Genomic DNA, 17766 nt, shown 5'->3' on the forward strand with positions numbered 1-17766 from the left:
AAGGGTGATGTCTAGGAGAGTGAATATGATGTTGTTATTTATGTGTCTTCCGTGGGCTTGCCTAGATACGCCTAATGTACATCAATTTTTTCAGTGCTAGCAACTGCCGCTATTTAATCGTGTAATTTTCCCCGTGTACAACTTACTATTTGGCTGGATCTTGTCAAGCGATAATTCCTGATTACTGGCATCGGCGTTATCAGGTGCACTTCACTTTCACCTGATACGGTGACATGGAACTTTTTACTTCGATATCCTACAGATAAATCTGATGCACCTGTTGCGATAACAACAGACAGAATAAAATAGCTCGTAGATGTAAAAATACGCAGCGTTATCTCTTGGAATTTTTCAGTCCGTTTAGCTGCATTCGTACAAGTGACTGAAAGTGCTTAGTGAGGTCGTCGTCAGACATTTCAAGCACTCGCCGATATACAGTTATATTAGGCAAATTTTTAGCATCGCTTGCCCTTTGTTGTGCCCCTGCGCCGCACGTGCAGTTTTATAAGGTAAACACCTATCGTTAAATTACACTGCTCGTGTTGTGTAGCGCGTACCGCGCTGGCTTTCGAGACAGGGATCGTATTCGCATACCACCTTAACTACTCTTGGTCCGAAATATTTATGTAATTATTTATTTTTTGCTGACCAGGTTAGGGCCATAAGTCTCTCTCTTACATCTGACCAGGAACAACACATGCCAAAGGTATTCAAGAACATTCGTAGGCATTTTAATAGAATTTAAAAATTTAGTTTCAAGACATAATTTATGTACCTTTTTCTCAAAGACTATTGAAGAGATTTCTACAAAATTTTCTCTTGGCATGTAGTACGCTTCTGTCATGAGGTTTTTTGGATACATCAAACTGGAGAATTTTAATAATTTTGTAATTGCAATTCTGTAGGTATAATATAAAATTCATGCAAAATTCCAAGCGCTTTGCCCCATGTCACAGCTTATACTCAGTTTTTCAAAATTTATTCTCGAGACAATATTTATTGGCTTAATAGAACTACCTGTACAACATTTCATAATTCTATTCTTCATGGATTCTAAGCAAAGGATACATACACTTTAAAAACAATTTTCAGGAAATGCAAATTAAAAGTACAACCTGTCGTTTTTCCTTGAGTCACTTCTTCAAAAGGTCCCATATTTGTACTCATGGTCTTCTTCCCCTTAAAGGCTTCTCTTCAGGTTTCTTGTTTTCTACTCCGTTATTTTACCAGGTTTTCAACTGTCTTTTCACTTGCAGAAAGGCGCTGTAAACCTGTTTTTCTCAACATGTCTTGAGCGATATTTGCTCTCTTAAAGCCTATTCTCCCTACGTCCCCATCATGAAATACAAGGACTGCATCGCAAGTTGCGATTTTGAGAGCTGTAGCAGATGAAATAGTGATTTTAGGTCATCGTTTTCAAATGAGAGAATTTAGAGTCTCATTTGAATACTGAATTTTGCCATGAACACACTTTTTTAGAAGTTCAGGATAGGCCAGAAACCTGTAAGTGGGCTTGACAACATCGAGGATGCACTTGTTTTGTAAGTAAAACCGCCCTGTCCTGGGGCCACAAGTGGCAGCAGGAAAAGACGGTTTTATTTACAAAACAAGAATTTCTATTCTTGCTTTGGAAACCTGTCCTTGTGAATGTAGGGGTTGTTATCGCTCTGAGACTGTGCATACTGAAATGTTGCTTCAAAAAATGGCTGTGGCAGGAAGGTCACATCACATATTTAATTATTTTTCAGTCACTGCCAAAGCGATTTTATAACTGAAACTTTGGGGATTTATTTTCCATGAGTTCTACTAATAAATAAAAAATCTAAAACTGACATTTTCGATCAATTTCATGAACGTCCCCCTTTAAGACTACCATAGAATAGTTCAGCATATTTGAATACACGTTTAGTATTACAGAAACGGAAAGGATAGGAAAAGAGGAGAATATTTAAGTGACAGCGAGAGTTTCTGTAGAAAATAAGAGAATTTAAATAAACAACTCTGCCAACAGAGGGATTAGAAAAGTAGTAGGGGAGGTGGGATTTATGAGTGACCTGCAGACTAGTACACTGGAGAAACGGTTATTGTGATAGAAGGGAGGCCATTACCTGCCTCTTGAAGTTTGGAAGCGATTTAATTCCTCTAATTTTTTGAGGAAATGTGTTCCAAAGTTAAATTCCAGATACAGGAAATTATTCAGAGAACAGGGAAATGTTATGTGATGATGCAGAGAGGATTTTAACTTATTGAGAACAAATATTTCTGCTGTGCTGTTAAGATAGCAGTCTAAGAGTTGAAGATAAGTGAAAGGGAGGGCAATCACTGAGAAGACGATAGAGCAGGCATTGTGTATGATAGTCTCTGTGCTTATCGGCACACACCCTTGACAATTGTTCGCAGGCAGGAGTGATACAGTTGAAATAGCGTACATTACAAATGTATAGCACACAAGCATGCATCACCAGTTCTGGCCTGTATCAGCTTTCGTATGAAAGTTCTTGGAGAATAGCATCACCTGGCCGCTGTGACCGAGCGGTTCTATGCGATTCAGTCCGGAACCGCGCTGCTGCTACGGTCGCAGGTTCGAATCCTGCCTCGGGCATGGATGTGTGTGATGTACTTAGGTTAGTTAGGTTTAAGTAGTTCTAAGTCTAGGGGAATGATGACCTCAGATGTTAAGTCCCATAGTGCTTAGAGCCCAATAGCACCACCGTAGTCAAGTATGGGGAGTATTATTGTGTCTACAAATTACTTTATAAGCTCTGTAGCGAATGAAGTGACGTATCTTTTTACAGACTTGTTGGGTTTTCCGTCCAGTCTAAGTGATGGTCGAGAATTAACCCCAAGTTCCTTACAGAAGAGGATAAGTTGTTTCTGTGCCGTTTAGGATTAAGGGTGGAAGAGATTATCAGAACTGTGTGTTAATAATACTTTCGTGAGCGACTGAGATTGCTTGTGTTTGAGATGGGTTGAGTTTCAAACATATGTCCTGCACCCACACAGATAAGTGTATAAGTCTATTGATCTTACACGTAAATATAACTGAAGGTCGTCAGCGTACAGGTGTTACATGCAATGGGAGACAGTAGCTGACACATCATTAACAGATAACGAGAAAAGTAGTGGGCCTAATACTGATCCCAGTGGTACCTCTGGTATTACGTCCCTTCATTGGGACCTTTTAGTTTCAAATAACCTTTTGAGGTGCAGCTCATGTTCTTTTGAAGATATCCTTTAGTAAATATCTTAAAGCTGTGTAGCACCAATCATTTAATCTATGCAAAGCGTGCATCAAGCAACTGTTATTTGATTTTATATATACAGACTGAAGTGGCGAGTGAAAATTTGTACCAAGGCTGGGAATCGAACCCAGGTCTCGTGCTTACAAGGCTGGTGCGTTAGCAACTAGGCCACCTTGGCGAAACAGTTCACACAACTACACGAATTACCGTCCTCAGTCCAAATTCTCGCTGCTGCCCCAGTCAACTGCCACCCCAGGCAGTGAGAATTTGAACTGAGGAGGGAGTCATGCCAGAGCAATCCGCACAGTTGTGTGAACTGCTGTGCAACGTGACCTAGTTGCTAACGCACTTGCCTAGTAAGCAGGAGACCTGGGTTCGATTCCCAGCCTTGGTACAAATTTTCACTCGCCACTTCAGTCTGTATACATAAAATCGTATCTGTACAAGACCACTAAAGTCTCTGAAACTGTGCCATTTCACTTATCTTTTTTATTTATTTTATGTTTATAGGTCATAGATAACACAAATTAGTAATAACAATAATAAAATTCTGTCAATCGCCACTGATTTTCTGTTAGATGGGCTGTAAGTTCCAGAATTCAGTTGTTCTCAACGCCTTACCTCTTGCTACATAAAGATCTTCTGTGGTGCAAGGATTGGGCAGGGCAAGGCCGGCCGCTGTGACCGAGCGGTTCTGGGCGCTTCAGTCTGAAACCACGCTGCTGCTACGGTCGCAGGTTCGAATCCTTCCTCGGGCAAGGCTGTGTGGGACGTCCTTAGGTTAGTTAGGTTTAAGTAGTGTTAAGTCTAGGGGACAGATGACCTCAGATGTTCAATCCCATAGTGCTTAGAGCCATTTTGATTGGGTAGGTTTCTGTAGATCAGGAAATGTTGTGGGTCCTGCAGGACACCGCACTCGCAGGACTCTGTTCGCCAGTTGTTTGTAGCTGTTAACGCTCATCTGACACTAGTGGAAATGTAAACGCGAGACAGAACCGGCTTGAGGACAAACAGTAAAGCAGACATTATTGTCTTCAACAGCAAATGCCGTAACTGAATGGAAACAAGTTTTTTCTTCCACCCAAGACACACACCCTCGGTATTTCCACTGCTGTGCAGATATTTCAGGCATGGTACAAATACAAAAATAAAAGAGGGTACGAAATGAAAGGAAACAGTATTACTCTGTAACGAGACACGTGAGATTACGCGTTACATATATCAGTGTGCTCAGAAAATATCCCTGAAAAAGCTCCTAAATTTTGTCAGTAGAGTTTGGATTAGCGCTGTACATACAGGCTAGTCTTACTGTGGTTTCTGGGAAGTCCCCTACAAATGTTGCGATAGTTCTCAATCTACATCTACAACTCAAGAAAAGAAGTTCATGCAATTCACAAACATACGTTATACACGCCTGGTCGTCCTTGTATTATGGACACATCTAGAGAGTGGGCTCTGTTTCTTGTTCTGTTGAGAAAACATACCATACTTAGAAAAATATTTTAATAGTAGTATGGATGGGATCAAAAATCAGTTCAAATAAATCAAGATGTATATAAGTTTGTACAGGAAGAAAATGGGATAGATAAATGACAATGTAGAATCTGTGAAGATAAGGTAAGCAAAATTCAAAGAGTAAATCACAATGTACATGACATGTCAAATGTATCTTTTTGTGTTCACTGAAATAAATTTAGTGTTGTTAGGGAACATGGTGATGTGCACCCTGTTGATTTTATTAGACAATCCAATGGTCTGCCAGAAAGTTGGACTGAGAAGGAAAAAACGTCTTTCGTAAGGGAACAGGAATGTTTAAGAGGATATTCGTATGACTGGGCTGCTGACATTCTCAATCTTGTAGTTCATCCTAAGAATTTCAGTACTTGTTTTTGAACAAATAGAGGAGCGATACAGGAGATTAAATAAATTATGGGAAAGTGATGGGCATCATCCTAGAAAAGGTATCATTAAGGTTTTCTGTCACTGTTACAACAGTAAACTTAAATACTTGGTTAAAGAACTAGGTAGTGGAATCATAATTGTGGGATTAAAATGCAAACTGTCTCTGGAAATTAAAGAATTGCTTTTACCTGCACCCAGAAAAAACATAAATGGTTTCTTGAAATATATAGGACAGAGCAAATAAAAAACAGATCTATGAATAGTGAAAGGAAATATGGCCATAAAATTCAATTTAGAGGTGATTGGGCAACAAACAAAAAAGAGCCACCAGTGAGTGAAAACAACTTAATTTATGAGAGCATTAAGTAATGCTAATAAAGTAAGTGAGAAACATAGAAAATGTCAACTGCTGAGTAAAAGTGATACAAAAAGAGATTGCCATAGTGACAGACCCGATTAGTGAGGCAAGGTGGGTTTCAACTCTTAAATGAACAGTAGATTACAAGAAGGGATGTTGGATACCAAGAAAAAATACAAACAACTAAAGAAGTGAAGTAGATTGAATATTCTCCTCAATGGTCAAAATTGTTATTAGAAGTAAAGCAAATAGATACTGTTGACACTGAGAAGGTGGGAATTATTACAGGAAATATAGATGCCAATATTAATACTGGTAAGGATGTTGTGATAAATTGTGTACAGATAGTGGATGAAACTGTTAGAAAATAAATGATATTGAGCAGGAAGCTGGTGTCAGAGGAGAAGGTGAGTCATTTGTGATAGTAATAGATAATGAAGAGCCATTAGTTAAGACAGACAAACTTAATGAGGAAGATGTGAAACTTTAAATAAATGTGATACTATTGTGAATGGGGTCGTAGAACAGAAAGTTGTTGATGTGAAAGATGCTGCTTTGGTAGATTGTGTGGACGTAATGCGTGATGATCTTCACAAAATTAATAACAGTGTGAGCAAATGTCAGATAGAAAAAGAATCTGAAACTTTACTGACAGTAATGTAAGTAACTCGCAACTAATGGAGCCATGTTCTTGCAATTATGGTAAAGAAATAATATGGAAAACGGAGAATGGGAAAGCTACTGATGTTTGATTTTGGGGTTGAGTATGCTTTGTGTTTCTGCATAAAGTCAAGCACCGGCACTCCATGCAGGAACATTAGAAAAGAGAGGGCTATGAGACGACGTCAGTCAATTGCACTCTGACCGACCCCTCTCCAGGTCGTAGACACAGTGGTAGCAGCCTCTACACAAAGAGGGCATAAGCGCTGCGCCGCCTCGCCGCAGCCCAGTTCTACGAGTTCTACAGAAGCGAGTTCAAGAATAGCATCAAGACATTTCGCTTCTACTATGTAGCATTGTGTATACTAAAGAGATTTCTTATTTTGTCTGTCACCCTTTGCCTGGGACACATCTGTATTACACAAAGTTAAGTATTGTAATCATTTCCTTTTGTAATAAACTTCAGTAATACGAGCTGATTGAAGTGTTGTCTACTGATCAGAGAAAGCAGGTTTCTTAGGAACCCCATGCTTGACGAGTAGGCAGGATACAAAACTTTGATGATGTTGATGTAGATTGTATGCAGTTAATGAATGTTGTTTTGATTAAAATGAATGACAGTGTGAGTGATTGTCATAATGAAGGGGAGTATTAATCAGTAATTATTGAAATGGATGTAAAAGAGTTGCAAACAGAGAAATCTGAAGTGACTGTGATTGAAATGGCACGTGAAAACTTAACAAACAACAGTGTTAAAGAAAAAGATTAAATTTCAGACAGAAATAACTTCATTTCTGCTGAAAGTAGAAGTGTATTTCAACGATCTGTAACTGAGATGTGGGAAATTTCACCAGGAGGATACCAATAGTAGACAATAATAAAGTTGTAAGTACGAGCTGACATTGTTCAAAACAAAGATGGACTTAAGACAACAATTTGTGAACTACCAGTTACTGTCAAAATAGAAATGAAAAAAGTGATCAGACAGCTCTTAGATCAGCAAATGATCAAAGTATTGTGAATAGTGTCAAAAGTCTTCAGCTAGAGGGTGAAGTTCTTGACAAACTTGCTACTGGTGTTGTTCTTGAGGTAGTACAGACAGAGATGAATATAAATATTGATACGTGTGATTGTGATAGTAATAATAAATTGATTGTGGATGCAGAGCAAGTAAATAATATCACTGCTCAGTATTTGTGGCCCAATCAGAAACTGTTGATGTAAATATTAATGTTCCTGATGTAAACAGGGAGTGTGTACAGGTATTGATGAAAGTGTCAATGAAAATAATTATTATATTAAAAGGGAATGTAAGACTTTGGAGATTAATAGCAAGGTAAGTGTAATGCAATTAGTAAACATTAAAGTAATTAATGCTGTGATGAAGTTTGCAGATGTCAAAAAAAGTTTTTATAAAGCAACGAAATACATTACTAAATTTTCAGTGATTCCTGCAAGCAAACTGTTGCAAGTTAATGATGAGGTAAACAGTATGATAACTGCAGAAAGAATTTTTAGTATTGATAGTGGATAAAACAGTTTCAGAAAGTGATTTTCAATGTAAATATGCAGTCGGTATTCTTTAGTATGTTAGTAATGCTCATTACTTTTACATTTACTGGATGCAGAGTGGTCAGCGTATTCGTTTCAGTTGAGGGTAGAAAGTATAGAAATCCTGTTGTGTTTTGCACTTATCTGACAAATGTTGTGAAAGATGAAGTTTGGTTTTCAACCATTAATATAAAATTAGGTGGAAGAGCTGGGGACAATATCAGTAGTAAGTAACAATATCCAAGTAGAGGGTTCATTGCTCTGTATTGAATTCAATGCATTATGTGGCGGTAATGCTTCCCTGAACTGGGTGTCTGATCTTTCCTTTTTCATAAGCCACTCAGTGTCTTCTATAGTCCTCAAAGTAGCTTGCAAATTGATCAGTAATTGCCTCTAACTTTTATATGATCTTTAGTGTGGTAATGTATTTCAGTAAAGTTTTCTGTGTACTGTTAGTTTATGTTGGGTTAGTCATAATAAGTGATGGAACTGTGAGAGGACGAATCAAAGACAGTATACAGTACATACATGGTATCTGGTAAATTTGTAAGGTGTTCTCATAATGAGAATAATTTTTTTTCAGCACTGAAAGGTAAGGTGGATGATAAGTGAACGCAAAGTGTGTCAGGATATGTGAAAAACGGAAAAGTGTCTGAAAATCATATTTAATATCTAAAGCAATCAGCCAATACATGTTAGTCAGTAGGATGTTTTGCAGCAGGGGAAATAAAGAAAGAAAGAACATCTTTAATACATAGTTTGGTACTAATTGCCATAATGTATAGAAGTTTGGTGCTAAATACAGTTATACATGGAGACGTTTGTTCATAAGTGTGAAAATGTCACGCTGTAGACCTTCTGGCACAAGTAAAATGGAATAAAATTAAGGTACAGTTGCCTACAGTAACATATGTTGAATGGAAAACCAAGGTAAGTATATGTAGTTCTCTTCAGGCCATAGTTTAGAATAATATGATGGAATACTGAAGTAATGATTTCAGCAATTGATATTTTCTCTGTTATACAAGTTGGCATATAAAACTGTGATATGCTACTGTGGAGTGTAGTTCTGTAAATTCAGTTTTTGTACATGAGGAGCAAAGCAGGTACTTGTTTCTTTGATGGTGGAGTAATGAGGTGTAGCGATACCGTGACAGAATAATGAAGTAATTAGGAGAAGTAATGAGTAATATATTAGGTAGGGAATTAATGTTTAGGGAGCCTGACATTGCAAAGGGTAATTACACAGAAAAACTCCTCTAGATACCAAGGTTAGGACTGAAAGGATATGATCGAAGTAAGAGTCATGAACAAGCCATGTGATGCTAACTATATACAGGTAGGCGTGGTTCTTTTATAGTGAAAATCCTTTCGAGTTAGGCCCTATTTGGTGCCATTTATATATGTAATTTGAAATACTGAAAATGTAAATTTCACCGATGGGATAATATTTTGATGAAGTTCTACTCACATTCACATATTGTACTGATGCACATTTGGTTTTACATGCTGCTGGAAATTGCTATTTGTTTTCTGGCTAATGAGTGGTCTACAGTAATGATGATACATTGAAGAAAAACTATTTTTGGTAATTGTCTGATAACCATGATTCAAAAGTAATGTGAATATTCCAACAAGAGAGGATAATTTTATGGCATTTTGGGGAATTTCATGGCGATTTAATTTTGGTGCATAGTTAAAGCAGTAATATAACTTGAGTGAAGTAACATGAGCATCTGAAATATCTTCCACCCCCTTAATTTAATTTAACTAGTAATTGTGGACACTGGAGTTGAAGGAAGATAGTAATTTGACTTAATGTACAAGAGGACATGAAACAGATTCCATTCTTTGTATATTATTTGAAGTACACTCAGTGAGAAGCAGGGAGACTGGAGTGTAGGGTTTTAATTAAATGTACAATACGTGCACCAAAATAATACGTGAGTACGTCCGTGTGTGTATGTGTGTGTGTAGGGAGGTGGGTGGATGGGAGGGTGAGCGGGATAGTATGTGAGTGTGTACGTGTCTGTGAGTTCTGGTTGAACAGTGTGTTGTCGAAATTGATTTGTCATGTAGGGGGGGAGTGTTTTAGCTGGAGGATAGTGTGCATGGGCACATATGATGTTTCCTTGTCGGTGTTTCCATCTAGTGACCGATTTTAGATTCACAGGACAGAACGTGCAGTAGAAACTGTCATCAGCAGTTTCAGGCGTTTTGTTGTTGTAAGATCGAGTTTGTGTGTTGTGCAGTGTGTGTAAATATTACGGTTTCTACATATTTAACTGTTGTATAACACATTAAAGCTATTTGGGGGATAGTTCTGCACTTCCAGAGGATTCTCACGAGTAAAATTCCACCGGGTATCCGGGAAGTAAGGACAGATTTGAATTTTGCGCCATTTTGTCATATGACGGTTGGCAGCCGTGGTTTTTTCATGTTTGTTATCTGCGATCCTTGCCATTAGTAGCCTGATAACTTTCGTGGTGGTGAGCATTCTTGTTTGATGTATACGTTCGTCATCAGTTCGAAAGTTGATCCGAAAGTTTGAGACCACGAGTTCTGTTTCAAACGTTAAGAAAACAGGATGAGCGCATTCTGTTCAAACACAAGAAAACCCTGATGTCGTGTATGACAAGACTGTAACCCCAGAAAATCTGTACGCCGACGTGTTCAACAATTGAATTTATCACCAAGTTCACTGCATTAAACCCTTTGAAAATATCTGAAAATGCATGTGCCAATAAGCAGAACTGCAGGATTTGAGGTAACGAAAATCCGTGAGCAACTGTGGAAGACGAGATGCGTCCACAACGCACGACTGTGTGGTGTGGGTTCTGGCCAGGAGTGATCGGCCGTACTTTTTTGAAAATGATGAGTGCTGCCGTCATTGTGAATGGTGAACGTTACCGAAACATGCTTCCTGATTGGTTTTCCCCTCTTATTGATGAAAATACGATTTTCTGTTTCAACAAGATGGTGCGACGTGTTACACATCCCGTGAACCGATTTCTCTGCTGAATGGAAAGATTCCTCAAAAAATTATGTCTTTGCGTGGCAACCAGAAATGGACTGTGAGGTCATGCGATCTTATGCCTTGTGACTTTTTTGTGGGGATTTGTAAAATCAAAAGTCTACGTGAAGAAACTACAAACAATACACCAATTGAAGTATGAAATTAAAAGGGTTGTTAACGGCATCCCACCAGATGTTTGTGAACGCGTCATGGAGAACTTCAGTAAAGGCATTGCTTGTTGCAGCCCGGCCTTGGGTAATTGTATGGAGGATATAATTTTTCACACCTAAATGGGAGAAGTTACGTAATGTGTTTGTAAAAAAAAGACCATTACATTTTCAATAAATTTTGTGTTTTTTGTAGCATTTTAGTATTCGTCCCCACAGTAGAAAAAACGTATTTGACAACAAACAGAAACATATACATACACAGTATATGAATAAAAGGGAAGTGCAATTGCAATAATCAATAATATGTCCAATAATCCGCAGTGTCGATAAATGCTTCGCATGTCCGAGGTACGCTTGAAACCAAGTTTTCCACACGTGGAAGGACCCCGAAATGCGTCGAATTTGCGTTGACAGATGTTTCAAAGTGAAGATCTTTTTTCCTCGCCACTTCTTTCTCATGCAAGATCATACATTTTCAATAGGTTAGCGTCAGGCGTCTATGAGAGCCAATCCAGTACCTGCACACCTTTCTTCTTTTTGCAGTCGCTGCAAAGCTTGCTATGGTGCTTCGAATCATTATCCTCTTGCAATATCCAACCTTTATTTTTGTCGAAGAACCAACGTTTGGCAGTCGGCATCAAACATGTTTGATAAGCGCGACACATAAGTTGCACTCCTGTCTTTTCTTGTGTATCTCAGTCAAGAATTCAAGGCATATTAATGCTTTATGGACATTGTATAAAGGACAAATGTTCCCTCTGTTGGGATGTGAAAGAACTAAGGCGATATCTTTTACCATTTTTTTGACATTTTAAAATTAAATAAGAAAGCATATTACACTTCTGCTGCAAGACTTGTTAGAGGCGTCAGGTAAGTGTTGCAAGGCACAAAGGCAGTACAATGTAAGTATCCTAAAACATAACGATCTTTCGTTCCGTAAACATTTCGCTAGCTTATGTTACAATTATCGTTATTTTCTTCAGCACACGAATGCTAGCGTGTAGCTGCGCACGGTTCAGACAATAACATTCATGTTGACACTTGCACCTGATGAGTCTGGGGCGAGTTTCAAAACGTTTCGACCAGGAGCGGCTTCTGAGGTAGTGCCGCTGCGCCGTGGCACCATTTGCATAAAAAAGAAAGAAAGAGAAATCTATCCGGTCTCCGCACAAAACATAGTTTTGGAGTATGTATTTTCTGATTTGAAGAGGCGGGTTTCGCCGCGCGGTCTCGCGGTAGTTTTCTGAAGCTTCGAGCCTACGGCAGATTAGCACCATCTGCCCTCATAAAGCGCTGTGTGAAAGGCTCGGCCATTGGTTTCTACACGCTTCGTATGGCGGAGTGGAGCCACACACCTAGACTGACTCTGAGCTTTACGTTCCTTCCGCCAGAGAGCAGTAAACTGCAGGGCCTATAGAAGCACGATCTACCATCTAGCGATCCTGTTAGAATACATCAGGGCGCAGGTTTCTTGTAATCCAGTTTTACAATCTTTCTGCAAGTTAATGCTAATGCATTCCTAAACGCTAATGAATGTTTAATTAAATCGAATACACAAATAATACACTTAAATTTCGTTATAAGTAGCTATATGTAATTTAAATATACTTATGCTATTAAGATTTTGAAATTAAGAGGCATTCTTTCAATATTGGTATACAGAACAAAAACCAAACGTGTTCATCACCTGCTGAGCATCTCTTTTCCAAGCAAATGTATAGTATTTCTGTTTATACTCGTTACGTTCCTGTGATACAGTTCTGTATTAATATATTGATGTCACTACATATAGCTGTCTGCACAGTGTTATCTGTAAGGGAAAATTCAGTTGACTGCGGAAATAGCAAACTAGACGAAAGTAAATAAGTTATTAAAAACGCCATTTGGCGACAGAACTCTCAGATAAAAAACAGTAGGTAGACCACTCCCGAATCTCAATCTGCAGCGGCAAACAAAAAATCGATGTCGTATTTTCGATCCATAAATTTACCAAAAGAACAGATCTTTTTGTGGTTGTGAAGAAAGCAACGCTGTTTTTTGTTTCCCTTGTGTGTTAATTGGGGGTGATGTTCATTGCTGTAATACCGGAATAACTGATATTATATATGGTCTAAAATGAAATTACATGAAATTTCAGAGCGACACGTGAATAATGTGCTCAGTCTTTCATTTCTAGACAAAACCAACGTTCAGCTGAAATTAGATTCGCAATATAGACAAACAATTGACAGCCGCAACAAACGTGTAGAAAAGGTATATTGAATTTGATTGTAAACTGTATTTGGTTCTGTGGTGCTTTGGAACTCGATGAGTCTGATGCCTCTGAACCTGATGCCTCTCAAAATAATAGGGTTTTCGTGAGCTAATTCAGTTCAGTGCAGAACAGGATAAAGGTCTCTAAGTTCATCTCATTCAAGCATCAGTGTTCAAAGGCATTTCTAAGACTGTTCAGAACGTACTACTGCAATGCACATTGGGAGTGTACCGCGATGAAGTTCGTAAAGAAGTAAAACGTGCCTATTATGCTGCAATAATCGTGGATGAAAGCACAGATGTGTATTGCGAATTTCAGTTGGTTATTCTTCTGCGTTACGTTGTTGAGGGAAAACCTGTTGAAAGATTTTGGAACTTAGTTAAACCAGAAAGTCAGATGCTGATACTATAGCTGTGAGTATTCTCAAAGAGATTGAACCCAGCCCTAGAAGAGACGATGGCAATAGAGAGCATCGTGCTTCCCTCCCACTCCTCAAGAATTCAGTCCATTTCCAAAGACACCACCAAAGAAAAGTACAGCTGCCAGAAGGAGAAGAGGCAAACACGAATCTTGAGAGAAACCCCAGAAAAACAAGAACTTGTAGAACAATAGCAGAAGAAAGCAAAGGGAACTGCAAAAGATTCCTGTGAATCAAACAGCCAGGGTGACCATGGAGCTTGTTTTTGACAGTGATGACTCTCATGCAGAAGTGCAAATGCAGTTGAATGACAGACGATGACATTGATTTTCATAGTAGTGATGAAGGGCACGATATATTCACAACGCTCACTGAAGATCCCAAAAAGAATGGTTACGTTGTGGCGAAAGTGGAGACACAACAAAAACAGACTCCGTTTGGCGAATTGTTGCCATACCCGTTCTACTGACAATGGAAAAAAAATCGTAAAATTTTCGTACCCCAAGAAATAACATAAAAGTGTAAACCATTCCTTACGCTGAATAATCCAAAAGAAACTGACATCTACTTTAGTGTCATTGATTGTGTGTAAACTAACGAAGCCCCAACGTGTTGGAGGCAGTAGGCGTTGTAATAATTTTCTAGCCTTTCCAGTCTCTTTGTGTCATCACAACGCTCAGTAAAAATGTGGAAATATTTGTCTAATAATGAAATAAATGTGTTAATTATGAGGAAAGAAATTTTCGTATCAATGATTTACCTTCCCAAATGTGCGTTCATAGTAGGACTGCTGATATTTTTAAAAAATATCGGGAATCCGATACATACATATTTTCAAAAATATCATTACCGCATTCGATAAATCGAAGACGGAATCGATATACCGAAATACTGCAGGAGAAAATGTCTGTGTACTTGTCTATAAAAAATATCAGCTGCACTTTGTAAATATACTGCCAGTTTTAAGCAGTAAATTTAAGAATTCATTTATTATTAGATATTCTGTTCATCAACAAGAAGGCAGCTTGTCTATTCCCCTTAGAGCAAGAATTGAAAGGAAAACGATTCACGTTCACACATGGCGATAACCACTTTGCTAACAATGATACCTTCATGTAAGTCGCACAGGAAAAGGTATTCGATAGATCTGTCGTTCGGTCTCGTCACACATCGGTTTTCTCCGGAACAGTTCACGTCGACTTCCTTGTCTTTTTCATTTCTGTCAACGACAGTGACCTAACAGATGTGGTGTCAAAATTGCGTGGTGAAGCTGAAAGTTGCAGTATCTGATGGTAGCGCCGAGCGCCTACTACGACAGCATTTCCCCCCACATGCCTCTGGCCTCTGCAAAGACCAGTCTTGTCATTTAGATTTCTGTTTTCAGCGATTGTTTTTGAAGAATGCCGATGTGAAGCAACAGCACACTGGCTGCGTTAAAAACTTTGTCTTAACGCCACTGGTGTGAAATTTCTTCACTTCAGAAACTTGTTATTCCATTCAGTGCAATTGGACTTCTTTGTGCCACATACACTATGTGATCAAAAGTATCCGGACACCCCCAAAAACATACGTTTTTCATATTAGGTGCATGGTGCCACCACCTACTGCCAGGTACTCTATCAGCGACGTCAGCTGTCATTGACATCGCGACAGGGCAGAATGGAGCGCTCCGCGAAACTCACGAACTTCGAACGTGGTCAAGTGATTGGGTGTCAGCTGTGGGATGCCTCGCCTCGCCTCGCTCGGTGTAATGAGCGTAAACATTGGACGACTGAACAGTGGAAAAACTTAGTGTGGAGTGACGAATCACGGTACACAATGCGGTGATCGAATGGCATGGTTTGGGTGTGGCGAATGCCCGGTGAACGTCATCTGTCAGTGTGTGTAGTACCAACAGTAAAATTCGGAGGCGGTGGTGTTTGGTGTGGTCGTGTTTAACATGGAGGGGGCTTGCACCCCTTGTTGTTTTGCGTGGCACTATCACAGCACAGGCCTACATTGATGTTTTAAGAACCATCTTGCTTCCCACTGTTGAAGAGCAATTCGGGGGTGGCGATTGCATCTTTCAACACGATGGACAACCTGTTCATAATGCACGGCCTGTTGCGGAGTGGTTGTACGACAGTAACATACCTGTAATGGACTGGCCTGCACAGAGTCCTGACCTAAATGCTATAGAACACCTCTGGGACATGTTGGACTTCGTTCCAGGCCTCACCGACCGACATCGATACCTCTCCTCAGTGCAGCACTCCGTGAAGAATGGGCTGCCATTCCGCAAGAAACCTTCCAGCACCTGATTGAACGTATGCCTGCGAGAGTCAAAGCTGTCATCAAGGTTAAGGGTGGACCAACACCATACTGAATTCCAGCATTACCGATGGAAGGCACCACGAAGTTGTATGCCATTTTCAGCCAGGTGTCCGGATACTTTTGGTCACATAGTGTATATTTACTTCACACAGTCAAAGCGAAAAACTGCACTTTATGAAAACTGAAAAAGTAGCAAGACTCCTTCACACAGTGAAAGCAAAATTATGTTCTACTACAGTTTCAAAAGAACAAGTTCCGATGTTTACCAAAAATTGAGAAAAAAACATAATATAAAATAAAAATATCGACACTGGGCTTCGCAATTTTGGTATCAATATACTGTGTGGAATATATCTCCCATATATACCAGTATGTTTTGGAATAAATATCGATGTATCTGGATATCGAAACTTTATCGCATGCCCTAGCTCATAGTGGCCCAAGCAACTGCTCACTCTGCCTCTGTATGGGGCACAGTGAGCATAAAGGGAAATCTTTACTTTTCCCGTATTTAACCCAAAACTGTTAATGTGAGGGCAAAAGCGACAATTATAAAAACGAATGTAATTACGAGAGTCGTGGACGTTGTTTCAACTTTAGGATATCTTGATTATTTATTTTATTATATTTATTTTTTGTTTATTTAATTATTTAATATAAATAATTTTGTTGAATTTTGTCCTAGTATATTTTATAGAATTGATTTTTTAAATTATAGTTTATTGGTAATGTAAGTGTTTTATGAAATATTATTTTAATTTTTTTAAAGTAGATTTACAGTTACTGTAGCTGAAAACAAATACTAAGTGAGTTTTGTGCTCATTGTGCCCCAGCATATCCTTTTAGAAGACAGAACAGTGTATCAACGTACAGTGATGTAACACCATGATTCTGTGTAGAACGAAGTGCTAACTGTTAAGCGCCCGCATCTCGTGGTCGTGCGGTAGCGTTCTAGCTTCCCACGCCCGGGTTCCCGGGTTCGATTCCCGGCGGGGTCAGGGATTTTCTCTGCCTCGTGATGGCTGGGTGTTGTGTGCTGTCCTTAGGTTAGTTAGGTTTAAGTAGTTCTAAGTTCTAGGGGACTTATGACCACAGCAGTTGAGTCCCATAGTGCTCAGAGCCATTTGAACCATAACTGTTAAGTGACAGTGACAGTAACAATTACATGTCATCTCTGTAGACAAGGATTATTTCTAAATTTAAGTATTCTATGTTAAGAGTTTTAATAAAGTGAACTGCTAATTTCGTATGTGTGTTGTAGTATCTGTCCGACCTCCTCCTTAAGTAAATATGACTAGAGTGCCTCTACAGGTTACGCTGCAATAGACCGTTTTCTTCGACGTATTTCGCAATTACGTAACACAGCGTATGTTCCAAAATCGTACTGCAGATGGACGTCAGTGATACTGGTCTACAACTGCAGCGGCCTCACCTTAACCCTGTGCGCCCTCCGGGCCACGCCCACGACGGTGAGCCCTTCCCCGAGCAGGGCCTGTGTGATGGCGGCGCCGATGCCCGCACTGGCGCCCGTCACCATGGCGACGCGTCCCCTGTACCTCTCCATGGCTGCACAGCCGTCGCCGCCTGCAGTGTCCGCTATTTGCGACGCAACTCATACGGCGGCGAGCCGGTGTCGCTAATTATAAAGCGCGCCTCAAGGTCACCCCCCACCACTGCCGCGGGAAGTGGGACGCACTGCAAACGTAACAGCTGGATGGAGCGAGCGTTTGCTTCGCAGTAGCGGAGTACTCTGCTGCCTTCTGTTTTACTGGAAACGAAATAGCATAATTCACACAAATCGAGAACTACTCTGCTGTTCTTCCTTGATTTCAGAATATATTTCACACAAATGGTAACATCACCGATTTCTTCCACAGCCATA

At 39.5% G+C, this 17766-nt stretch overlaps 1 protein-coding gene across 2 annotated transcripts in view; it reads right to left on the reverse strand.

Annotated features, from left to right (window-relative positions):
- LOC124776991 (dehydrogenase/reductase SDR family member 11-like) overlaps window positions 1–17483 on the reverse strand; it is a 72309-nt gene extending 54826 nt beyond the window's left edge. For both annotated transcript variants that reach the window (XM_047252238.1, XM_047252236.1), the window contains exon 1: window positions 17317–17483. In XM_047252238.1, coding sequence (XP_047108194.1) covers window positions 17317–17448 — 132 coding nt within the window. In that variant the 5' untranslated portion in view covers window positions 17449–17483. The remainder of the gene's footprint in view (window positions 1–17316) is intronic.
- Between the last annotated feature and the right edge of the window lie 283 nt (window positions 17484–17766).

This window comes from Schistocerca piceifrons, chromosome 2 (genome assembly GCF_021461385.2).
Source record: "Schistocerca piceifrons isolate TAMUIC-IGC-003096 chromosome 2, iqSchPice1.1, whole genome shotgun sequence".
Lineage (NCBI taxonomy): Eukaryota > Metazoa > Arthropoda > Insecta > Orthoptera > Acrididae > Schistocerca > Schistocerca piceifrons.